Raw genomic sequence first — 27,500 nt, 5'->3', positions numbered from 1 at the left:
ATGATAAGGTGCAAGTAAATATAAGTGAAAAAAATAAAAATAAAAATACAGTTATATATTTAAATAATAAATAGTAAAGAATAAACAAATAAATATATACATATGTTATAGAATTGTGTTATTTATACTAATACGGTAGCAGACCAGCTGCTAGATGCTAAGTGAGGGAGAAGTGTGATTATGTTAACCCTGTAGTATTTAGGAGGAGAACAGCTTTGGGGATGAATGTGGACTTCCTTCTCTGGGTTTCACCTGCTGGACAGCGTAACCTACGTCCTGATGGGAGTCGCTCTAAGGATGAGTGCAGCACATGTGATGAATCACGGAGAATACGGCGGGCCAAGCCACATGTCTGCTGCTCATACACAAAACTAAGATGACGTGTAGGAAGTCCGATGACCTTGGAACACACTTTAACAATGTTATGCAGGCGGTTCCTGTCCTGTAGTGTGATGGAGTGATACCAGCAGCAGATGGAGAAAGAAAGAATACTTTCAATAAATGAATAGTAAAATGTCAGTAAGATGTTCTTACTGACAGAACAAGAGTTGAGTTTTCTGACAAGGTACATCCTTTGATGACACTTCCTCACGATCCCTTCAGTGTTGGAGCAGAACTTCAGCTGGTTGTCGAAGATGGAACCCAGATATTTGTAATCCACAACAGCTTCGACGGGGGAACCATGGATCATAGTGGTGACAGCAGTAGCCTGTTCTCTGCGGCTGTTGGAAAAGGTCACCACCATGTCCCTGGTTTTGCTGATGTTCAGCTCCAGGTGTGAAGCATCACACCACTCTACAAACTGCTGCAGAGCAGGACCATGCTGCAGGGAGGAACCAGAGAGAAGGGACAGGAGGACCGTGTCATCAGCGAACTTTACCATATGACAATTGGGATGGATGGACCTGCACTCATCAGTATACAAAATGAAGAGGAGTGGGGAAAGCACACAACCCTGTGGGGAGCCGGTGGAGGTGATGAGGAGATCTGAGAGGGTGTTGTTGATCCGGACCTGCTGAGTTCTGTTGGTTAAAAAGTCCAGGATCCAGAGTATCAGCTGACTGCTGAAGTTGAAGTTGAAGAGAAGGAGAGGAGGAGCTCAGTGTATCCTAAGTCTAGGAGTCAGTCTAGGCCTATAGCAGCATATCTAGGGACTGGACCAGGTAAACCTGAGCCAGCCCTAACTATACGGCTGAAACAGTCCTAACTATAAGCCTGAAACAGTCCTAACTATAAGGCTGAAACAGTCCTAACTATAAGCCTGAAACAGCCCTAACTATAAGCTCCATCAAAGAGGAAAGTCTTCAGTCTACTCTTAAATGAGGTGACTGCCTGCCCCCGGACTGAAAGTGGAAGCTGATTCCACAGAAGAGGAGCCCGATAACTGAAAGCTCTGCTCCCAACCTACTTTTTAACACTCTGGGAACCACCAGTAACCCTGCATTCAGTGAGCGTAATGCTCTAGTGGGGTAATATAACTATATCACCAGGGGACTATGATCCATACAAGGGCTGGTAACATAACTATGTCACCAGGGGACAATGATCCATACAAGGGCTGGTAACATAACTATATCACCAGGGGACAATGATCCATACAAGGGCTGGTAACATAACTATATCACCAGGGGACAATGATCCATACAAGGGCTGGTAACATAACTATATCACCAGGGGACAATGATCCATACAAGGGCTGGTAACATAACTATATCACCAGGGGACTATGATCCACTGAAAACAGGTCCCACCAGTTGAGAATCACTGGGTTAGAGGACTCATGTCAACAGGATGACTCAATGATGAAGAGCAGAGGATGACTTAATGATGAAGAGCAGAGGATGACTCAATGAGGAAGAGCAGAGGATGACTCAATGAGGAAGAGCAGAGGATGACTTAATGATGAAGAGCAGAGGATGACTCAATGATGAAGAGCAGAGGATGACTCAATGAGGAAGAGCAGAGGATGACTCAATGAGGAAGAGCAGAGGATGACTCAATGAGGAAGAGCAGAGGATGACTCAATGAGGAAGAGCAGAGGATGACTCAATGAGGAAGAGCAGAGGATGACTCAATGAGGAAGAGCAGAGGATGACTCAATGAGCAGAGGTCTCCATCATGACCCATTTGAGGTCACACAGGGTGATGGACTGCAGCTCTCTACAAACTGACCTTGAAGTTTTGTTTTTTTCATCATGAGCCTGAGAAAAAAGACAGTTGCTGTTTACTAACACACACACACACACACACACACACACACACACACACACACACACACACACACACACACACACACACTGTTGTTGATTAACCTGAGAACAAACATGACTAAATTCATCTGAGCAGAAAAATAATAATAATACAACTTTTACTGACAATGAAGAAAAGTTTCTGATCAAAACAAGACTTACAAGTTATGAATATGTATTAATACCCATAGAACCCAGTAGAACAGTATGAATAATGTATAAAGTATAGAATATAGTAAATAAGTACTGTGTTTAAGCATGATCCAGACTGGTACGTGTACTCCACCTGAGTACTTTCTACCTGGCTGTACTTTCTACTGGACTACTCCATTAAGTCGCTGCACTTTATAAATGTCGATAAAGAAACGTCGTGTCGGTTGGAAGCTGTTTGTCCGAGCTTCTCCTCCGGCCCTGAACGCCCCGTGACGCGTCCTGACAGCTGCGTGTGGGCGGGGCTTCGTGTTCTCAACATGGCTGCGCCCTGCGCGGATCAACAGGTCTGAAGGTAACGAGTAAACTCCACGCTAATGCACCGGGAGCTACCGGGAGTTACCGCGCTAACACAGCCCGGCTGCTAGCATGTTAGCTTAGCTTCACGCTGTCAGCTGTGAACCAATGCTAGCTGTTAGCTTAGCTTCAGTAGGAACTCTCAGTGTATACGTTTAGAGGTCTGTGTGTGACGTCACATTATTACATAACAGTGACGTCACAGAGAGAGTACTTTTACTACTGCCACATGTATTTATACCCAGTGACAGAAGTAGAAGTACTAATACCAGTGTACAAATACTCTGTTACAGTAAAAATATTAATATCGAAATATACTTAAAGTAGCTAACTTAATTATGCAGAACAATAAATGTTTCATGGTAGTTATCAATGTATTAATGTGTTCATAACTTTTAAGGTGGAGCTCATATAGTGACTTTTTAATCTATAATATTAGATATTCGTTGAGTCTGTTTTGTATTGATAAGATATACCTAGTCCAGTAAAAGTACAATGTGTACCTCTAGATGGAGTAGAACTAGAAGTATAAAGTAGCAGGAAATACGCAAGTAATATACAAGAACCATAGAATTGAACTTAAGTGCAGTACTAGAATTAATGTACTTGTTTACATTCCACCTCTGCTGAAACAACAGAGTACAAATACTCCACTACACGTACAGTACTGCATTTATACTGTGTATACCTGTGTCACCTGTACTCATGATTAAAGGTGTGTCCTCACCTGTACTCATGATTAAAGGTGTGTCCTCACCTGTACTCATGATTAAAGGTGTGTCCTCACCTGTACACATGATTAAAGGTGTGTCCTCACCTGTATGCATGATTAAAGGTGTGTCCTCACCTGTACTCATGATTAAAGGTGTGTCCTCACCTGTATGCATGATTAAAGGTGTGTCCTCACCTGTATACATGATTAAAGGTGTGTCCTCACCTGTACTCATGATTAAAGGTGTGTCCTCACCTGTATACATGATTAAAGGTGTGTCCTCACCTGTATACATGATTAAAGGTGTGTCCTCACCTGTACTCATGATTAAAGGTGTGTCCTCACCTGTACTCATGATTAAAGGTGTGTCCTCACCTGTATACATGATTAAAGGTGTGTCCTCACCTGTACTCATGATTAAAGGTGTGTCCTCACCTGTACTCATGATTAAAGGTGTGTCCTCACCTGTACTCATGATTAAAGGTGTGTCCTCACCTGTACTCATGATTAAAGGTGTGTCCTCACCTGTATGCATGATTCAAGGTGTGTCCTCACCTGTACTCATGATTAAAGGTGTGTCCTCACCTGTATGCATGATTAAAGGTGTGTCCTCACCTGTATACATGATTAAAGGTGTGTCCTCACCTGTATACATGATTAAAGGTGTGTCCTCACCTGTATACATGATTAAAGGTGTGTCCTCACCTGTACTCATGATTAAAGGTGTGTCCTCACCTGTACTCATGATTAAAGGTGTGTCCTCACCTGTATACATGATTAAAGGTGTGTCCTCACCTGTATACATGATTAAAGGTGTGTCCTCACCTGTATACATGATTAAAGGTGTGTCCTCACCTGTATACATGATTAAAGGTGTGTCCTCACCTGTACACATGATTAAAGGTGTGTCCTCACCTGTACTCATGATTCAAGGTGTGTCCTCACCTGTACTCATGATTAAAGGTGTGTCCTCACCTGTACTCATGATTAAAGGTGTGTCCTCACCTGTACTCATAATTAAAGGTGTGTCCTCACCTGTATGCATGATTAAAGGTGTGTCCTCACCTGTACTCAAGATTAAAGGTGTGTCCTCACCTGTACTCAAGATTAAAGGTGTGTCCTCACCTGTACACATGATTAAAGGTGTGTCCTCACCTGTACTCATGATTAAAGGTGTGTCCTCACCTGTACACATGATTAAAGGTGTGTCCTCACCTGTATACATGATTAAAGGTGTGTCCTCACCTGTATGCATGATTAAAGGTGTGTCCTCACCTGTATACATGATTAAAGGTGTGTCCTCACCTGTATACATGATTAAAGGTGTGTCCTCACCTGTACTCATGATTAAAGGTGTGTCCTCACCTGTATACATGATTAAAGGTGTGTCCTCACCTGTATACATGATTAAAGGTGTGTCCTCACCTGTATGCATGATTAAAGGTGTGTCCTCACCTGTATACATGATTAAAGGTGTGTCCTCACCTGTATATATGATTAAAGGTGTGTCCTCACCTGTACTCATGATTAAAGGTGTGTCCTCACCTGTACTCATGATTAAAGGTGTGTCCTCACCTGTATACATGATTAAAGGTGTGTCCTCACCTGTATACATGATTAAAGGTGTGTCCTCACCTGTACTCATGATTAAAGGTGTGTCCTCACCTGTACACATGATTAAAGGTGTGTCCTCACCTGTACTCATGATTAAAGGTGTGTCCTCACCTGTATACATGATTAAAGGTGTGTCCTCACCTGTACACATGATTAAAGGTGTGTCCTCACCTGTACTCATGATTAAAGGTGTGTCCTCACCTGTGCTCATGATTAAAGGTGTGTCCTCACCTGTACACATGATTAAAGGTGTGTCCTCACCTGTACACATGATTAAAGGTGTGTCCTCACCTGTATACATGATTAAAGGTGTGTCCTCACCTGTACTCATGATTAAAGGTGTGTCCTCACCTGTACACATGATTAAAGGTGTGTCCTCACCTGTACACATGATTAAAGGTGTGTCCTCACCTGTACACATGATTAAAGGTGTGTCCTCACCTGTACACATGATTAAAGGCTGTGTCTCTCCAGGTGTCCATGATGTCCAGTCTGCAGGTGAGTATCACTGAGCTCCTCCTCTCATTGGACAGTCCAGAGCTGCAGGAGGCGGAGCTAGTCAGAGCAGTCGTCAATCAGCAGCTGAGCACAGGTGAGTCTCTACCTGTCTCTACCCGTCTCTAAAAGGAACTTGTTTTGTACATTTACATGTGATGCTTCTTTTGTCCATTATAATATAATGATGGTGTTAAATCCACATTGCAATGCATTGTGGGTATTGGAGCTCAGTGTGAGTCTGTCCCTCAGACAGAGGGGGCGCTGTGCTGGGCTCCCTGGTGGACCACTACCTGGACTCGTCCTCCTCTCAGGTGCTGCTCCTCCTCTCCTCCATCAGAGAGGCTCACCACAAGGTCAGCTGACTCCTGACGTTGTTATTGATGTTATTAGATATGGATCATTGTTATTGTTAGATATTGATCGATGTTATTGATGTTATCAGATATTGATCGTTGTTATTGTTGTTATCAGATATTGATCATTGTTATTGTTGTTATCAGATATGGATCGTTGTTATTGATGTCATTAGATATGGATCGTTGTTGTTGTTGTTGACGCTCGTGGCCTCGTTGTAACAGCCGCTGCTGGAGAAGCTGAACGAGGCTCTGAACAGACCCGGATCCAGACTTGCCGGTCTGACCCTGCTGGGTCACCTGATCCAGAACCAGCCGCCCTGGGTTCATCACATCAGCCGCTCGGCTCTGCTGCTGTCCCTGCTGCGCTGCCTCAAAGTACGAGTACTGTAGTACTAGCAGTACTGCTTCGACTAGTACTAGTACAATACTGATGTGAATACCCTGGGTGTGTGTCCTCAGACGGAGACAGACGTGGTGGTCCTGATCACGGGGGTCCTGGTCCTCATCACCCTGCTACCCATGATCCCTCAGGCCGGCAAGCAGCACATCTACGACTTCTTTGACGTGTTCGGACGCCTCGTTTCCTGGAGCTACAAGAACCCTGGTGACAGCCACACACACACACACACACACACACACACACGTATACACACTTTTATACACACAAACACATATACACACACACACGTATACACACTTATGTATACACGCACACACACACACGTATACACACTTATATACACACACGTATACACACTTATATACACACACACACACACACACGTATACACACTTATATACACACACACACACACGTATACACACTTATATACACACACACACACACACACACACGTATACACACTTATATACACACACACATATACACACAAACACGTATACACACTTATATACACACACGTATACACACTTATATACACACACACATATACACACAAACACGTATACACACACACACACGTATACACACTTATATATACACACACACACGTATACACACACGTATACACACTTATATACACACACACATATACACACAAACACGTATACACACTTATATACACACACACACACGTATACACACTTATATACACACACACACATATACACACAAACACGTATACACACTTATATACACACACACACACGTATACACACTTATATACACACACACATATACACACAAACAGGTATACACACTTATATACACACACACACACGTATACACACTTACATACACACACACACATATACACACAAACACGTATACACACTTATATACACACACACACACGTATACACACTTATATACACACACACACATATACACACAAACACGTATACACACTTATATACAAACACACACACGTATACACACTTATATACACACACACATATACACACAAACACGTATACACACTTATATACACACGTATACACACTTATATACACACACAGACACGTATACACACTTATATACACACAAGTATACACACTTATATACACACGTATACACACTTATATACACACACAGACACGTATACACACTTATATACACACACGTATACACACTTATATACACACACATATACACACAAACACGTATACACACACACACACACACACACGTATACACACTTATATATACACACACACACATCTACACACGCACACACATCTACACACACACACACACACACATCTACACACTAATATACACACACACACACTTTAAATATAAGAAACATTATAATGTATCGTACTGTCCCTTTAAATGCCTGGCGCTCTGAGGTCACGTGTCTCCGGGTCCTGCGCTCTGATTGGCTGTCGTCCCTGCAGGTCATGTGCCCGTGCTCCACATGGTCCACCTGCACGCGGGCGCGTACTCTCTGTTCCACCGGCTCTACGGGATGTTCCCCTGCAGCTTCCTGTCCTACCTGAGGCTGCACTACAGCATGAAGGAGAACATGGCCGCCTTCCAGGAGGTCGTCAAGGTGGGGGCACGGGGGGACCTGGAGAGACTTGGAAAGACTTGAAAAGACTTGGAGAGACCCAGAGAACCCAGAGAGACTTGGAGAGACCTTTCCTGACTTTTCTTGTGGTGAAATCGTCTCACCGTGTTTCTTCAGTCTGGCATTAATAGTTGCCATGGAAACACTGGGACAGGAGCTGGTCATGTGACCTGATAGAACATTGCACTTCCTGTTATCACCGTGAAGAGGAAGGAGAGTTATCATCTTACTGGTCACTGGTTAACTCAGCAGCAGTAGATCAGTTCACAGGTCACCATGGTAACAGCTGCTGTACTGGTTTCCAGTTCACATGAGTATCTGCAGCCAGCAGCAGCTGCTGGTTCTCAGGTAACATGTTTGTGTTCTCTCAGTACTACATTACCCATGAGCCTCTGCTCATCGCTCTTTAGCCTCACATGAAGATCTGTGATTGGTTGCTTTGTAGTGAAATGCACCCTGGGAGTCTTCTGGGCTCACCAGTTTCTTTTTAAACGATAGAACTTGAGAACCTGAAACTGAACTTTGAGGCCAAAATATCAACGAAAGCAGTTGAAGTGGAAGAAGTTACCTGAACTCACCTGGAGGCTCCGCCCCCTGCCGTCACTGCTGCTGTTTGAGATGAAAGGTGTTTAACCCTCTGCTCCTGTCTGTCTGTTTCTCTCTCTACCCGTCTCTCTCTCTACCTGTCTCTCTCTCTCTTTCTCTCTCTCTGTCTCTCAGCCGATGTTGGAACATGTCAGGGTTCACCCAGAGTTGGTCACAGGGACTCAGGACTATGAACTGGACCCATCCAGGTGAGTTCACATGTACCAGGTGAGGTCACAGGTACCAGGTGAGGTCACAGGTAATGTGAGGTCACAGGTACCAGGTGAGGTTACAGGTACCATGTGAACCTGAACTCACTTCATGTAAACGTGTGTGTCTCAGGTGGAGGTGTTATGAGGTCCATGACATCGTGATCGAGTGCTCCAGAGTGTCTCTGGATCCTCTGGAGTCGTCCTGTGAGGAGGACATGTACTCCTCCATCAGAGACCCGCAACCTCACCTGCAGCTCACCTGCAGTCCTCTAAACACAGAGAGCGTCAGCAGCTCAGGTAACACACACACACACCTGGAGCTCAGGTAACACACACACACACACACCTGGAGCTCAGGTAACACACACACACACACACCTGGAGCTCAGGTAACACACACACACACGCCTGGAGCTCAGGTAACACACACACACACCTGGAACTCAGGTAACACACACACACACACCTGGAGCTCAGGTAACACACACACACACGCCTGGAGCTCAGGTAACACACACACACACACACCTGGAGCTCAAGTAACACACACACACCTGGAGCCCAGGTAACACACACACACACACCTGGAGCTCAGGTAACACACACACACACGCCTGGAGCTCAGGTAACACACACACACACCTGGAACTCAGGTAACACACACACACACACCTGGAGCTCAGGTAACACACACACACACACACCTGGAGCCCAGGTAACACACACACACACACACACCTGGAGCTCAAGTAACACACACACACCTGGAGCCCAGGTAACACACACACACACACCTGGAGCTCAAGTAACACAAACACACACACACACCTGGAGCTCAAGTAACACACACACATACACATACACACACACACACACACACACACACACCTGGAGCTCAGGTAACACACACACACACACACACCTGGAGCTCAAGTAACACACACACACCTGGAGCTCAAGTAACACACACACATACACACACACACACACCTGGAGCTCAGGTAACACACACACACACACACACCTGGAGCTCAGGTAACACACACACACACACACACCTGGAGCTCAAGTAACACACACACACACACCTGGAGCTCAGGTAACACACACACACACCTGGAGCTCAGGTAACACACACACACACACACCTGGAGCTCAGTGAAACTAAATGTTGAACTCAGTATTACAGGTGGGGCGCGCCCCTCTAGTGGGGCGTGGAGGTATTACAGGTGGGATGCGAGGGGGAAATGCAGAATTTCTTCATTTCAAGACCTTTATTGAGAACACATTGCAAAAGCACGTGGACATTGTTCTTCCTCCAAAGTGGGCGTGGACATTGTTCTTCCTCCAAAGTGGGCGTGGACATTGTTCTTCCTCCAAAGTGGGCGTGGACATTGTTCTTCCTCCAAAGTGGGCGTGGACATTGTTCTTCCTCCAAAGTGGGCGTGGACATTGTTCTTCCTCCAAAGTGGGCGTGGACATTGATCTTCCTCCAAAGTGGGCGTGGACATTGTTCTTCCTCCAAAGTGGGCGTGAACATTGATCTTCCTCCAATGTGGGCGTGGACATTGATCTTCCTCTAAAGTGGGCGTGAACATTGATCTTCCTCCAAAGTGGGCGTGAACATTGATCTTCCTCCAAAGTGGGCGTGAACATTGTTCTTCCTCCAAAGTGGGCGTGAACATTGTTCTTCCTCCAAAGTGGGCGTGAACATTGTTCTTCCTCTAAAGTGGGCGTGACCATTGATATTCCTTGAGAACCACTGAGTTAGCTGCTGAATAATTAATGAGCTATAGAAGGATTTTAAAGATATTAATTATTGATCGTTGTGATTGACAGGAAGTTCAGTTTGTCCTCAGCTGCTGTCTGAACGTCTGACTCTCAACAGCTCCTTCATGCAGGTGAAGCTCCTCCTCCCTCCCTCCCTTCATTACCTCCCTTCCTCCCTTCCTCCCTCCTCCCTTCCTTCATTACCTCCATTGTGTTCAGGCTGATGATGTCACATGGAGTCCCTCGTCACAATGTGGTTTGTCGACGCCCCCTCCTGAACCTGCTGCCACAGGCTCCGCCCCCCCACTGAGCAGGACCGCCTCCATCTCAGGTGAGACAATGAGACACTGAGACAATGAAGGCAATGAAGACACTGAGGCAATGAAGACAATGAATACAATGAGACAATGAAGACACTGAGGCAATGAAGACAATGAGACAATGAAGACACTGATGCAATGAAGACAATGAGACACTGAAGACAATGAAGACACTGAGACACTGAGATAATGATACAATGAGACACTGAGACAATGAAGACACTGAGGCAATGAAGACAATGAGACACTGAAGACAATGAAGACACTGAGACACTGAAGACAATGAAGACACTGAGACACTGAGACACTGAGACAATGAAGACACTGAGACAATGAAGACAATGAAGACACTGAGACACTGAAGACAATGAGACACTGAAGACACTGAAGACACTGAGACACTGAAGACAATGAAGACACTGAGACACTGAAGACAATGAGACACTGAAGACACTGAAGACACTGAGACAATGAAGACACTGATGCAATGAAGACACTGAGACACTGAGACAATGAAGACATTGAGACAATGAGACACTGAGACACTGAGACACTGAAGACAATGAGACAATGAAGACACTGAGACAATGAAGACACTGAAGACAATGAGACAATGAGACAATGAAGACAATGAGACAATGAAACAATGAGACACTGAGACAATGAAGACACTGAGACAATGAGACACTGAGACAATGAAGACACTGAGACAATGAAGACACTGAGACACTGAAGACACTGAGACACTGAAGACACTGAGGACACTGAAGACACTGAGACACTGAGACAATGAGACACTGAGACACTGAAGACAATGAGACACTGAGACAATGAAGACAATGAGACACTGAGACAATGAAGACACTGAGACACTGAGACAATGAAGACAATGAGACACTGAAGACACTGATGCAATGAAGACAATGAGACACTGAAGACACTGAGACAATGAAGACACTGATGCAATGAAGACAATGAGACACTGAAGACACTGAAGACACTGAGACACTGAGACAATGAAGACACTGATGCAATAAAGACACTGAGACACTGAGACAATGAAGACATTGAGACAATGAGACACTGAGACAATGAAGACACTGAGACACTGAGACACTGAGACAATGAAGACACTGAGACACTGAGACAATGAAGACACTGATGCAATGAAGACACTGAAGACACTGAGACAATGAAGACACTGAGGCAATGAGACACTGAGACACTGAAGACAATGAAGACAATGAGACACTGAGACACTGAGACAATGAAGACACTGAGACAATGAAGACAATGAGACACTGAGACAATGAAGACAATGAGACACTGAGACACTGAGACAATGAAGACAATGAGACACTGAGACAATGAAGACAATGAGACACTGAAGACACTGAGACAATGAAGACACTGAGACAATGAAGACACTGAGACACTGAGACAATGAAGACATTGAGACAATGAGACACTGAGACAATGAAGACAATGAGACACTGAAGACACTGAGACAATGAAGACACTGATGCAATGAAGACACTGAGACACTGAGACAATGAAGACATTGAGACAATGAGACACTGAGACAATGAAGACAATGAGACACTGAGACACTGAGACACTGAGACAATGAAGACACTGAGACAATGAAGACACTGATGTAATGAAGACACTGAGACAATGAAGACAATGAGACACTGAAGACACTGAGACAATGAAGACAATGAGACACTGAGACAATGAAGACACTGAGACAATGAAGACACTGATGTAATGAAGACACTGAGACAATGAAGACAATGAGACACTGAAGACACTGAGACAATGAGACACTGAGACACTGAAGACACTGAGACACTGAGACAATGAAGACACTGAGACACTGAGACACTGAAGACACTGAGACACTGAGACAATGAAGACACTGAGACAATGAAGACACTGAGACACTGAAGACACTGAGACAATGAAGACACTGAGACAATGAAGACACTGAGACACTGAGACACTGAGACAATGAAGACACTGAGACACTGAAGACACTGAGACAATGAAGACACTGAGACAATGAAGACACTGAGACACTGAGACAATGAAGACACTGAGACACTGAGACACTGAGACAATGAAGACACTGAGACAATGAAGACACTGATGTAATGAAGACACTGAGACAATGAAGACATTGAGACAATGAGACACTGAGACAATGAAGACAATGAAGACACTGAAGACACTGAAGATACTGAAGACACTGAGACACTGAGACACTGAAGACACTGAAGACACTGAAGACAATGAGACACTGAGACACTGAGACAATGAAGATACTGAAGACACTGAAGATACTGAAGACACTGAGACACTGAGACACTGAAGACACTGAAGACACTGAAGACAATGAGACACTGAGACACTGAGACAATGAAGACACTGAGACACTGAGACAATGAAGACAATGAGACACTGAGACACTGAGACACTGAGACAATGAGACACTGAGACACTGAGACAATGAAGACAATGAGACACTGAGACAATGAGACACTGAGACACTGAGACACTGAGACACTGAGACAATGAAGACACTGAGACACTGAGACAATGAGACAATGAGACACTGAGACACTGAGACAATGAAGACAATGAGACACTGAGACAATGAAGACACTGAGACACTGAGACAATGAGACACTGAGACACTGAGACAATGAAGACAATGAGACACTGAGACAATGAAGACAATGAGACACTGAGACACTGAGACAATGAGACACTGAGACACTGAGACAATGAAGACAATGAGACACTGAGACAATGAAGACAATGAGACACTGAGACAATGAAGACACTGAGACAATGAAGACACTGAGACACTGAGACAATGAAGACACTGAGACACTGAGACAATGAAGACAATGAGACACTGAGACAATGAAGACAATGAAGACACTGAGACAATGAAGACAATGAAGACACTGAGACAATGAGACAATGAGACACTGAGACACTGAGACACTGAAGACACTGACAGGTAAAACTTTGTGTCCAGGTGTGAAATGTCCATCATCAGCCACTGTCCCAGCGCCGCCGCTGACTGGAGAAAACCAAGATGGCGGTCACAACAACGCCCAGGTGAGAGCCGGAGGACGTGACGCTCCGCTGTCCTCACTGGAAGGCTTTTATTGTGAAGGGGTCACACACCTGGAGGTGTCGTCCATTCAGCCAATCACAGAGCTGGAGGGCGGAGGCCCGAGTGATGTCATCAATAACGTCAGAGAAGGTGAGCTGATCAGTTGACTGTATTATTGACGGTGTATCTATTGATCACTTCTTCACACAGGCTGCTGGAGCTTTCAGCCACATCTCCTGCTCCTCCTCATCTTTATGTTTCTCTGCAGACGTGCAACCCCAGCAGCCTTCCTCCTCCTCCTCTTCCTCCTCCTCCCAGCCGGCCCTCCTCACCTCCACCCTCCGGCGGGAGGAGCCCTCCGGCTCACTCTGCTTCACCCCACCTCACCCCTCCTCCGCCACCCAGCCAGCAGAGGGAGGCTCCGCCCCCTCCGCTCACAGCCCCGCCCCTCCGTACGAGCTCCTGTTTGAGCTCGCTCTGCCGCGAGCCGCCACGCTCTTCATCGGGAGGATGACACAGGTAAACCACCGTTAGTCAGGTACACATATATATGTGTGTGTATATATATGTATGTATGTATGTATGTATATATATATATATATATATATATATATATATATATATATATATATATATATATATATATATATATATATACATACATGCATATAAAACTTCATCTAGACCGTCTATACTGAACTTAACTAACTGAGCTAATGGAGATAGAATTGATCATGAATCAATTCATAATCTGGTTGAGTTATTATTGATTTCTGAAATTGTGATTAAATGATTAATTAATAATTATTGACGACGTGTCTTCTTCAGGAAACGTTCATATCAAACCTGTGATGTAGTTCATGCATTGACTCTATTCATTGATCAGGAGCCTTTTGAGTGTCTGTTGTTAAATAGTTGATCATCAAAGTGAAGAATCATTTCCTTTTATTGATGAATGTGTTGTGTCCTGTAGGAGGCGCTGCAGAGAGCAGAGAAGGGACGAGGAGGAGGAGGAGGAGGAGGAGGAGGAGGAGGAGGAGGAGAGGACGAGGAGCAGACCTCCATCTCTCCTCTGGAGGTTTTGGATCAGCTGATTATTCACGGACACGACGCCCATGAACACCTCAGCAGAAGGTGAGTCTAAGTCCAGCTGAGACTAAGTCCAGCTGAGACTGTGTGGGTCGTGTGATAATAATATGTGTGTGTGTGTGTGTGTGTGTGTGTGTGTGTGTGTGTGTGTGTGTGTGTGTGTGTGTGTGTGTGTCTCAGGTTGTCAGCAGTGAATAAGTCAGTGGATCGGAGTCATTTTGGAGGTAAACAGCAGAGCATGAAAACCAAAGGTACCAGAAACTAACAGTGATGACACTCAATGAATGCATTAATGCACCCCATTAACATAATGAATATCATCAATATGATTCACCTCATTAACATGATTTGTCTCATTCACATGATTTATATCATTAACATAATGCATACCAGTAACACAATTCGCCGCATTAGCATGATTCCCCTCATTAACATAATGCATCTCATTAACATAATGTGTCTCATTGACATGCTTACTCTCATTAACATGATTCACCTAATTAACATGATTATCCATTAACATGATTCATTTCATTAATCTCATTAATTAATTGATCCCAACATGTGTAACAGAGTGTTTTGTGTAATCAGGCCCCGTCCAGGGGGAGGAGCTTCAGTCTCTGAGGAGTCAGCTGCTATTGGTTCACAGTCAGCTGCAGTATGAACGTTTTAAACGTCAGCAACACGCCGTCAGAAACCGCCGTCTGCTGAGGAGAGTCATCAACGGCACGGCGCTGGAGGAGCACGCCGTGGCCATGGTAACACAACGACACACAGTGTAACACAACGACACACAGTGTAACACAACGACACACAGTGTAACACAACGACACACAGTGTAACACAACGACACACAGTGACACATAGTGTAACACAACGACACACACAGTGTAACACAACGACACACAGTGTAACACAACGACACACAGTGACACATAGTGTAACACAATGACACACAGTGTAACACAACGACACACAGTGTAACACAACGACACACAGTGACACATAGTGTAACACAATGACACACAGTGTAACACAATGACACACATAGTGTAACACAATGACACACACAGTGTAACACAATGACACACATAGTGTAACACAATGACACACACAGTGTAACACAATGACACACCGTGTAACACAATGACACACCGTGTAACACAATGACACAGTGTAACACAATGACACAGTGTAACACAATGACATAGTGTAACACAATGACACACATAGTGTAACACAATGACACAAAGTGTGTAACACAATGACACAGTGTAACACAATGACACAGTGTGAGGCACAATGACACAGTGTGTAATACAATGACACAGTGTAGCACAATGACACACATAGTGTAGCACAATGACACACATAGTGTAACACAATGACACACAGTGTAACACAATGACACACATAGTGTAACACAATGACACATAGTGTCACACAATGACACACAGTGTAACACAATGACACAGTGTAACATAATGACACACATAGTGTAACACAATGACACAATGACACAGTGTAACATAATGACACAGTGTAACACAATGACACACATAGTGTAACACAATGACACAATGACACAGTGTAACACAGTGACACACATAGTGTAACACAATGACACAATGACACAGTGTAACATAATGACACAGTGTAACACAATGACACACATAGTGTAACACAATGACACAGTGTAACACAGTGACATGGTGTAACACAATGACACACGTAGTGTAACACAATGACACACGGAGTGTAACACAATGACACACAGTGTAACACAATGACAGTGTAACACAATGACAGTGTAACACAATGACACAGTGTAACACAATGACACACACAGTGTAACACAATGACACACACAGTGTAACACAATGTAACACTATGACACACACAGTGTAACACAATGACACAGAGTGTAACACAATGACACAGTGTGTAACACAATGACACAGAGTGTAACACAGTGTAACACAATGACACACATAGTGTAACACAATGACACACAGTGTAACACAATGACACACAGTGTAACACAATGACACACAGTGTAACACAATGACACATTGTGTCACACAATGACACAGTGTAACACAATGACACAGTGTGTAACACAATGACACAGAGTGTAACACAATGACACAGAGTGTAACACAATGACACACAGTGTGTAACACAATGACACACGCAGTGTAACACAATGACACACAGTGTAACACAATGACACACATAGTGTAACACAATGACACAGTGAAACACAATGACACACAGTGTAACATAATGACACAGTGTAACACAATGACACACATAGTGTAACACAATGACACAGTGAAACACAATGACACACAGTGTAACATAATGACACAGTGTAACACAATGACACACAGTGTAACACAATGACACAGTGTAACATAATGACACACACAGTGTAACATAATGACACAGTGAAACACAATGACACACAGTGTAACATAATGACACAGTGTAACACAATGACACACAGTGTAACACAATGACACAGTGTAACATAATGACACACACAGTGTAACATAATGACACACAGTGTAACACAATGACACAGTGAAACACAATGACACACAGTGTAACATAATGACACAGTGTAACACAATGACACAGTGTAACACAATGACACAGTGTAACATAATGACACACACAGTGTAACATAATGACACACATAGTGTAACATAATGACACACATAGTGTAACACAATGACACAGTGTAACACAATGACACCGTGTAACACAATGACACAGTGTAACACAATGACACACACAGTGTAACACAATGACACAGTGTAATACAATGACACAGTGTAACACAATGACACACATAATGTAACACAATGACACAAAGTGTGTAACACAATGACACAGTGTAACACAATGACACAGTGTGAGGCACAATGACAGTGTGTAATACAATGACACAGTGTAGCACAATGACACACATAGTGTAACACAATGACACACAGTGTAACACAATGACACACATAGTGTAACACAATGACACATAGTGTCACACAATGACACACAGTGTAACACAATGACACAGTGTAACACAATGACACACACAGTGTAACACAATAACACACAGTGTAACACAATGACACACACAGTGTAACACAATGTAACACAATGACACACACAGTGTAACACAATGACACAGTGTAACACAATGACACAGTGTGTAACACAATGACACAGTGTGTAACACAATGACACAGTGTGTAACACAATGACACAGAGTGTAACACGGTGTAACACAATGACACACATAGTGTAACACAATGACACACAGTGTAACACAATGACACACAGTGTAACACAATGACACAGAGTGTAACACAATGACACACAATGACACACAGTGTGTAACACAATGACACACATAGTGTTACACAATGACACACATAGTGTTACACAATGACACACACAGTGTAACACAATGACACACAGTGTAACACCATGACACACAGTGTAACACAATGACACACAGTGTAACACAATGACACACATAGTGTAACACAATGACACAGTGAAACACAATGACACACAGTGTAACATAATGACACAGTGAAACACAATGACACACAGTGTAACATAATGTCACAGTGAAACACAATGACACACAGTGTAACACAATGACACAGTGTAACATAATGACACAGTGTAACACAATGACACACAGTGTAACACAATGACACAGTGTAACATAATGACACACACAGTGTAACATAATGACACACAGTGTAACACAATGACACACAGTGTAACACAATGACACAGTGAAACACAATGACACACAGTGTAACATAATGACACAGTGTAACATAATGACACAGTGTAACACAATGATACAGTGTAACATAATGACACACACAATGTAACATAATGACACACATAGTGTAACATAATGACACACATAGTGTAACACAATGACACAGTGTAACACAATGACACACAGTGTAACACAATGACACACAGTGAAACACAATGACACACAGTGTAACATAATGACACAGTGTAACACAATGACACAGTGTAACACAATGACACAGTGTAACATAATGACACACAGTGTAACACAATGACACAGTGTAACACAATGACACAGTGTAACACAATGACACAGTGTAACACAATGACACAGTGTAACATAATGACACAGTGTAACATAATGACACAGTGTAACACAATGACACAGTGTAACATAATGACACACAGTGTAACACAATGACACAGTGTAACACAATGACACAGTGTAACACAATGACACAGTGTAACACAATGACACAGTGTAACATAATGACACAGTGTAACATAATGACACAGTGTAACACAATGACACAGTGTAACACAATGGTCACACAATGCCGTTACAGAAGGGTCAGCTGAGCCTTCAGGACGAGGAGATTCTCTCTCTGAAGTCGAGTCTGCAGGAAGAGCAGAGACGACACACACACCTGCAGCACGACACACAGACACACACCACCCAGCTGCACACGCACAACCAGCAGCTGCTGCTGCGACAACAGGACGAGCAGAGAGACAAGCAGAGACTCCAGGTACTAGTACACTACTAGTACACTCCTAATACACTACTAGTACACTACTAGTACACTACTAGTACACTACTAGTACACGACTAGTACACTACTAATACACTACTAGTACACTACTAGTACACTACTAGTACACTACTAGTACACGACTAGTACACTCCTAATACACTACTAGTACACTACTAGTACACTACTAGTACACTACTAGTACACGACTAGTACACTACTAATACACTACTAATACACTACCAGTACACTACTAGTACACTACTAATACACTACTAATACACTACTAGTACACGACTAGTACACGACTAGTACACTACTAGTACACTACTAATACACTACTAGTACACGACTAGTACACTACTAATACACGACTAGTACACTACTAATACACGACTAGTACACTACTAGTACACTACTAATACACGACTAGTACACTACTAATACACGACTAGTACACTACTAATACACGACTAGTACACTACTAGTACACTACTAGTACACACATCGTCAGAATGAAGAGGTTTGTTGATCTTGTACTGTGATTGGCTGGTTAAAACTACCTGTGCTGTGATTGGCTGTTGCAGAGCGAGCTTCAGGAGTGTCAGAGCCGGTTAAGGGACCTGGAGGCGGAGCTTCAGAAAGCCAATAACAAGGCTTACAATGCAGAACACCAGCTGACCCAGCTGTCACTCAAGGTGAGGAGAGCCACTGGAGAGTGTTACTGTAGTCCAACAGGAAGTCACAGTGTTTCTGTAGTCCAACAGGAAGTCACGGTGTTTCTGTAGTCCAACAGGAAGTCACAGTGTTTCTGTAGTCCAACAGGAAGTCACAGTGTTTCTGTAGTCCAACAGGAAGTCACAGTGTTTCTGTAGTCCAACAGGAAGTCATGGTATTTCTGTAGTCCAACAGGAAGTCATGATGTTTCTGTAGTCCAACAGGAAGTCATGGTGTTTTCTGTAGTCCAACAGGAAGTCACGGTGTTTCTATCTTCAGTCTGAGATTCTAGGTTCTAGATTCTTCTTCTTCTTTTGTACGCTGGGCCACTGACCAATCATACACATCTACGCCATTTCTCAGGCGCTGCACGTCAAAGAATCCGCCCAGCATGTCAAACTAAAGATCTGATTGGTTGAAGTCCATGACAATCAACCACAGCGTCCACTCAGTGTACTTTAATCTGCTAAGGCTTAAACTGCTCTGCTGACTTAGAGACACAGAGGTGAAATGTGATTGGATGAAATTATCCTTAAAACCAGCTGCACTAGAAGCAGTGCAGCTGGCAGAAGGAAGAAGCAGAGCAACAGAGGAAGACAGAAGCTGTGCAATGAGAAAATAAGAAGATACAAATAATTATAATACATGTAGTGTATTTGTGAAAAACAATTAAATTATAGAATAGATATAACTTTGTGATTCTGTTTAGGCCAGCAGAGAAGACTTACAGGCTCTGACGGCCACCACTGATTTAACTGTGTGTAACTTTGTGTAATCGTGTGTGTGTGTGTGTGTGTGTGTGTGTGTGTGTGTGTGTGTGCAGCTGTGCAGCAGTGAGCAGCTGCAGCAGCAGATCTTCCTGTTGAACCAGCAGCTCGTCCTGCTGAGAGAAACTAACAGAGCTCTGAGAGAACATCTGGAGGGAGGAGAGAGACACCAGCAGACTGTGAGGACACACACACACACAAACACACACAAACACACACATACACGCGTCCTCCACAAAGTTCATCAATGTAGGGACTAAAATGAGCACGGGGACTTCAGGGACTAAAATGAGCACAGGGACTTCAGGGACTAAAATGAGCACGGGGACTTCAGGGACCAAAATGAGCACGGGGACTTTAGGGACTAAAATGAGCATGGGTACTTCAGGGACTAAAATGAGCACAGGGACTTCAGGGACTAAAATGAGCACGGGGACTTCAGGGACCAAAATGAGCACGGGGACTTCAGGGACCAAAATGAGTATGGGGACTTCAGGGACCAAAATGAGCACGGGGACTTTAGGGACTAAAATGAGCATGGGTACTTCAGGGACTAAAATGAGCACAGGGACTTCAGGGACTAAAATTAGCACGGGGACTTTAGGGACTAAAATGAGGACAGGGACTTCAGGGACTAAAATGAGCATGGGGACTTTAGGGACTAAAATGAGCATGGGGACTTCAGGGACTGATCAGAGGTGATTGGTGTGCCGTTCAGGGCCCACCATATTCCTCTCAGCGCTCAGGTACTGTCCCGTGTGCGTGTGTCGGTCAGGAGGCGGCCATGCTGCAGTGCAGCGTGGGTAAGGAGTTCCAGCGGCTGAAGGACAGCGACGTCCAGCAGAGACAGAAGCTGGAAGCAGCCAATCACAGGATGGCAGAGCTGGAGACCCAGCTGGCCAACAAAGACCAGCTGGTCCTGGACCAGAAGAAGCTGCTGGAGGACACCAAGGCCCAGAGCAGGTCAGGGTCCTGGATCAGATCTGCTGCTGACGTCGTTGATCTCAGTTAAAGTTAACCGTTAACTGGAACAGAATATAAACATTAATGTAAAAGTAATGAGAAGTATTAATGATATACTAAGATGTAAACAGGAAGTATTATTGTGAGTTAAAGTACATAAAGTACAGAGTTATGTTTCAGGTAAATAAGATCACCTCGATGTTTCCGGCTTCTTCAGATATGTTAACGTTTAACATAACTCACCTGTCCTCAGGTGAACGTTTACCTACAGGTGAGCGTTTACCTGTCCACAGGTGAGCGTCCACCTGCAGGTGAGCATCCACCTGTTCTCAGGTTGGCGTCCACCTGTCCTCAGGTGAGCGTTTACCTGTCCACAGGTGAGCGTCCACCTGTCCACAGGTGAGCGTCCACCTGTCCACAGGTGAGCGTCCACCTGTCCTCAGGTGAGCGTTTACCTGTCCACAGGTGAGCGTTTACCTGTCCACAGGTGAGCGTTTACCTGTCCACAGGTGAGTGTCCACCTGTCCTCAGGTGAGCGTGCACCTGTCCTCAGGTGAGCATTTACCTGTCCTCAGGTGAGCGTTTACCTGTTCTCAGTTGAGCGTTTACCTGTTCTCAGGTGAGCGTTTACCTGTCCACAGGTGAGCGTTTACCTGTCCTCAGGTGAGTGTCCACCTGTCCTCAGGTGAGTGTCCACCTGTCCTCAGGTGAGTGTCCACCTGTCCTCAGGTGAGCGTCCACCTGTCCTCAGGTGAGCGTTTACCTGTCCACAGGTGAGCGTTTACCTGTTCTCAGGTGAGCGTTTACCTGTCCACAGGTGAGCGTTTACCTGTCCTCAGGTGAGCGTTTACCTGTCCTCAGGTGAGTGTCCACCTGTCCTCAGGTGAGCGTCCACCTGTCCTCAGGTGAGCGTTTACCTGTCCACAGATGAGCGTTTACCTGTCCACAGGTGAGCGTTTACCTGTCCTCAGGTGAGTGTTTACCTGTCCTCAGGTGAGTGTCCACCTGTCCTCAGGTGAGTGTCCACCTGTCCTCAGGTGAGTGTCCACCTGTCCTCAGGTGAGTGACCACCTGTCCTCAGGTGAGCGTTTACCTGTCCTCAGGTGAGCGTTTACCTGTCCTCAGGTGAGCGTCCACCTGTCCCCAGGTGAGTGTCCACCTGTCCTCAGGTGAGCGTGCACCTGTCCTCAGGTGAGCGTCCACCTGTTCTCAGGTGAGCGTTTACCTGTCCACAGGTGAGCGTTTACCTGTCCTCAGGTGAGTGTCCACCTGTCCTCAGGTGAGCATGCACCTGTCCTCAGGTGAGCATGCACCTGTCCTCAGGTGAGCGTCCACCTGTCCTCAGGTGAGCGTGCACCTGTCCTCAGGTGAGCGTGCACCTGTCCTCAGGTGAGCGGGCCCATAATGCGGGTGCTTGCTGTGTGTCAGAGGCGAGCTGGCGGCGTGTGAGAGTCGCGGTGAGGCGTTGAGGAGAGTCGCCCAGACGCTCCAGACGGAGACGCTTCACCTGTACAGCCAGATCCAGCTGGACCGCAGGTAAACCAGAGCGAAGGCGGCGCTCGTCAGACACGGTTGATGATGTCAGTGATGATGTCAGTGATGATGTCAGTGATGTCATCTCTCTCGCCTTCAGGCCAAACGGTGGCAGCGTCGCCTTACCGGCTCCTCAGGGCAGCCACAAGCCCCGCCCCTTCTCTTCTTCTGTTGGCATAATAAACGGCGCCCCGCAGGCCGCCTCCCCCCTGCTCCTCCTCTCCTGCTCCTCCTCCCCCCTGGCCGTCGGCTCCTTCCTGGAGCAGCGCGCACGAGAGCTGTTCAGACCAACCAATCACAGCCAGGAGGAGGAGGAGCCGAGGGAGGAGGAGGAGGAGGAGGAAGAAGAGGAAGAGGAGGAGGAGGAGCAGGAGGAGGAAGAGCCAGGTAGCCCTCCTCTGGGTCAGGAAGCAGAGATCCTCCTTGCAACCAGTCCTCCAACAGAGCCTCTGAGCCGGACCTCCTCTGGACCTCCAGCAGCTCCACCAGACCTCACGCTCGCTGTCCGCCAGAGGAGGCACGAACTCAGCCTCATGGACTACGACGAGACGCTGCCCGAGTGCTGAGGGATGGATGTTACGGAGATGATATGGAGATGATATGGAGGGGTTATAGAGATGATATGGAGATGATATGGAGGGGTTATAGAGATGTTATGGAGTGATTATGGAGATGTTATGGAGATATTATGGAGATATTATGGAGATATTATAGAGATATTATAGAGATGTTATGGAGATATTATGGAGTGATTATGGACATGTTATAGAGATGTTATGGAGATATTATGGAGATGATATGGAGATATTATAGAGATATTATAGAGATGTTATGGAGATATTATAGAGATGTTATGGAGATGTTATGGAGATGTTATGGAGTGATTATGGACATGTTATAGAGATGTTATAGAGATATTATAGAGATGTTATGGAGATATTATGGAGTGATTATGGACATGTTATAGAGATGTTATGGAGATATTATGGAGATGTTATAGAGATATTATAGAGATGTTATGGAGATATTATAGAGATGTTATGGAGATGTTATAGAGATATTATAGAGATGTTATGGAGATGTTATGGAGATGTTATAGAGATATTATGGAGGGATGAGTCAGATGGAGGTGGAGATGAAAGCGCCGCTAACTAGCTAGCTCAGGACCTTTAGTCGCCTTCGATAATAAAATCATAAACTTTATGAAAACACAGTGAACGTAATCTGTTGATCATAAAATAAGACATTTAGAGATTACTTGTTGTGCTGATCCAGAAGCTTTAGCTAACTGCTAACATGCTATGCTACGTGCTTTGTGTGAAGTTTATATTGATTATTAAACTCAGAGTAGAACTTCGTCCTCTATTTTGAACACAAACTTTCAAGAATTACAACGGTGTTGCTAAGATTAGCTTTAAGCTAACTCACATTCAGAAGGTTGGTCAGCTAGAAAAGCTAATGTTGGCTAGTTGAGCAAGCAACCTGATGTTATTATTGCCAGAAACGGACAGAATGCGGTCTCTGTAAGAGACAGGTCCAGGACGGGGTCTGAGTCCAGGACAGAGACCGGTCCAGGACGGGGTCTGAGTCCAGGACAGAGACCGGTCCAGGACGGGGTCTGAGTCCAGGACAGAGACCGGTCCAGGACGGGGTCTGAGTCCAGGACAGAGACCGGTCCAGGACGGGGTCTGAGTCCAGGACAGAGACCGGTCCAGCTTCTCCTCAACAGCGTTGCTGTGTTGCTTCAGAGATCTGTTGAATGTTAAACTGTGAACAAATAAAGACGTGTAAAACCTCTGAGGTCGGACTCATTATTGATCATTGATTACACATTGATCTCCAGTGTTTCTGTAGTTTGACCCTCAATGTGTCTTTAAAGAGCAACAAATGCTAACCGCTACATCGGTTAGCATTTAGCTGATATTGGTGGTTAGTTTACCGGAACATTTGTTATTGATTTATTTCTTATTAAAAACAATGATTTCATGATATAAATATCTCACATTGGAAGTAACAAGCTTCAAATAATTGTAATAATTCTAAAACAGTGTCACTGTGAAGTATGTAAATATGGCACACGTGTTTATGTGTAAGGGGATAATAGTTATAACCTTTTGATATTTAAATATATAATGTTTATAAAAAAAACACGGTGCATAAGATAACAGGAATCAAACATGACTAAACTAATTCCATACTAAAAGTATGGAGCTGCTGGTAGAGTGAAAGCTCATCAGAATATTATAATATATTTTATATCTGCCACGGTCACGTGGCTCTTATTTTGAAAACCGGAAGTCTTCACAACATTTTATTCTTACTTTTTTTGATAAACAACCGTATATTTCTTTTTCCGGTTGTTAAAACGGAAAACGGATGTGACGAACTCTGATGACGTCGTTCCCCAGCAACAAGCAAACGTGTTCCTAGCAACCGGCGCTGAGCAGGTAAGACGCTTCTGTGTGTCAATTTATTTCTGTGTTTTATTTAAGTTTCTACTGGAGCTAAGGCCGTCCCGGTCCTGGTCCCGGTCCTGGTCCCGGTCCTGGTCCCGGTCCCGGTCCTGGTCCCGGTCTCGGTCTCGGTCCCGGTCCCGGTCCCGGTCACCTAGCGTTAGTTCTGTCCTTCACAATAAGATACCACGCTTCAACAACGATGCAATAAAAGCTCCTTAACTTCCATTAGAGTGAATATTATCAGCTGTAAATCAAAGCTATATACAGCATTTCATATAAGAGTTACATAGTTATAGTATATAATATATAGAGAGTTATACATAGTTATTGTATACAATATATAATATTTACTCTTAATGAAGGAAAGTGGTCACATGTTGGCGTCCAGAGAAAGTTGACGGGTGATGTGTTCATGGTCCTCAGGAGAAAGCAGCTCCTCCTGATGGATGAGACAGTGAAACCTCTGAGGATCCCTCCTCACATGTCCAGCTACGCAGACCAGCACCTCGTGTCCCACCTGCTGCAGGTAAGAGACCTGCAGCAGGACCACGGAGTCTGAGTCTGAGTCTGAGTGTGTGTGTGTGTGTGTGTGTGTGTGTGTGTGTGTGTGTGTGTGTGTGTGTCACAGAGCATGCTGTCCAGCCTCCTGGTGGACCAGCCTGAGGATCCGATTGGTCACCTGACCCGTCTGCTGCAGAGGACCAGTGTGGACAGTAAGTCCAGCTGCTGGGGGAGGAGTCATGTGACCCTCAGCCACTAGAGGGAGGAGTCATGTGACCCTCAGCCACTAGAGGGAGGAGTCATGTGACCCTCAGCCACTAGAGGGAGGAGTCATGTGACCCTCAGCCACTAGAGGGAGGAGTCATGTGACCCTCAGCCACTATAGGGAGGAGTCATGTGACCCTCAGCCACTAGAGGGAGGAGTCATGTGACCCTCAGACACTAGAGGGAGGAGTCATGTGACCCTCAGACACTAGAGGGAGGAGCCATGTGACCCTCAGCCACTAGAGGGAGGAGTCATGTGACCTGCAGCCACTAGAGGGAGGAGTCATGTGACCCTCAGCCACTAGAGGGAGGAGTCATGTGACCCTCAGACACTAGAGGGAGTAGCCATGTGACCCTCAGCCACTAGAGGGAGGAGTCATGTGACCCTCAGCCACTAGAGGGAGGAGTCATGTGACCCTCAGCCACTAGAGGGAGGAGTCATGTGACCCTCAGACACTAGAGGGAGGAGCCATGTGACCCTCAGCCACTAGAGGGAGGAGTCATGTGACCCTCAGCCACTAGAGGGAGGAGTCATGTGACCCTCAGCCACTAGAGGGAGGAGTGACTCCACCTCCTGTCTGTCCTCAGCTTTCATGAAGAATATTGATTCTGTAGTTCAACAAGGCTCA

General features: G+C 44.9%; 2 protein-coding genes across 2 annotated transcripts in view; both read left to right on the top strand.

The window, feature by feature from the left end:
- Positions 1–5,565: 5,565 nt before the first annotated feature.
- On the top strand, positions 5,566–25,441 carry tsc1a (TSC complex subunit 1a; the record flags this gene model as incomplete). The annotated part of the gene is made up of 20 exons (XM_079223009.1): positions 5,566–5,674; positions 5,830–5,933; positions 6,159–6,311; positions 6,396–6,540; positions 7,797–7,951; positions 8,690–8,763; positions 8,897–9,063; positions 10,606–10,667; positions 10,756–10,867; positions 13,906–14,136; positions 14,255–14,505; positions 14,960–15,120; positions 15,256–15,299; positions 15,667–15,833; positions 19,485–19,667; positions 20,258–20,368; positions 21,211–21,333; positions 21,930–22,117; positions 23,546–23,653; positions 23,751–25,441. The coding sequence occupies 20 exons, from the start codon at positions 5,566–5,568 to the stop codon at positions 24,214–24,216; spliced, it is 3,114 nt and encodes a 1,037-aa protein (XP_079079135.1). The 3' UTR covers positions 24,217–25,441.
- A 1,107-nt stretch (positions 25,442–26,548) lies between these two features.
- ak8 (adenylate kinase 8) overlaps positions 26,549–27,500 on the top strand; it is a gene marked incomplete at both ends in the record, with an annotated part of 21,860 nt that continues 20,908 nt past the window's right edge. Inside the window, 2 exons of the mRNA XM_079222215.1 lie at positions 26,549–26,632; positions 26,735–26,823. Of these exons, the coding sequence (XP_079078341.1) occupies positions 26,549–26,632; positions 26,735–26,823 (173 nt within the window). The remainder of the gene's footprint in view (positions 26,633–26,734; positions 26,824–27,500) is intronic.

The sequence above is a fragment of the Taurulus bubalis genome (assembly GCF_910589615.1).
Source record: "Taurulus bubalis genome assembly, chromosome: 8".
NCBI lineage: Eukaryota > Metazoa > Chordata > Actinopteri > Perciformes > Cottidae > Taurulus > Taurulus bubalis.
The sequence above is the reverse complement of the archived record's forward strand: the minus strand, read 5'-3'. Positions and strand labels throughout refer to the sequence as shown.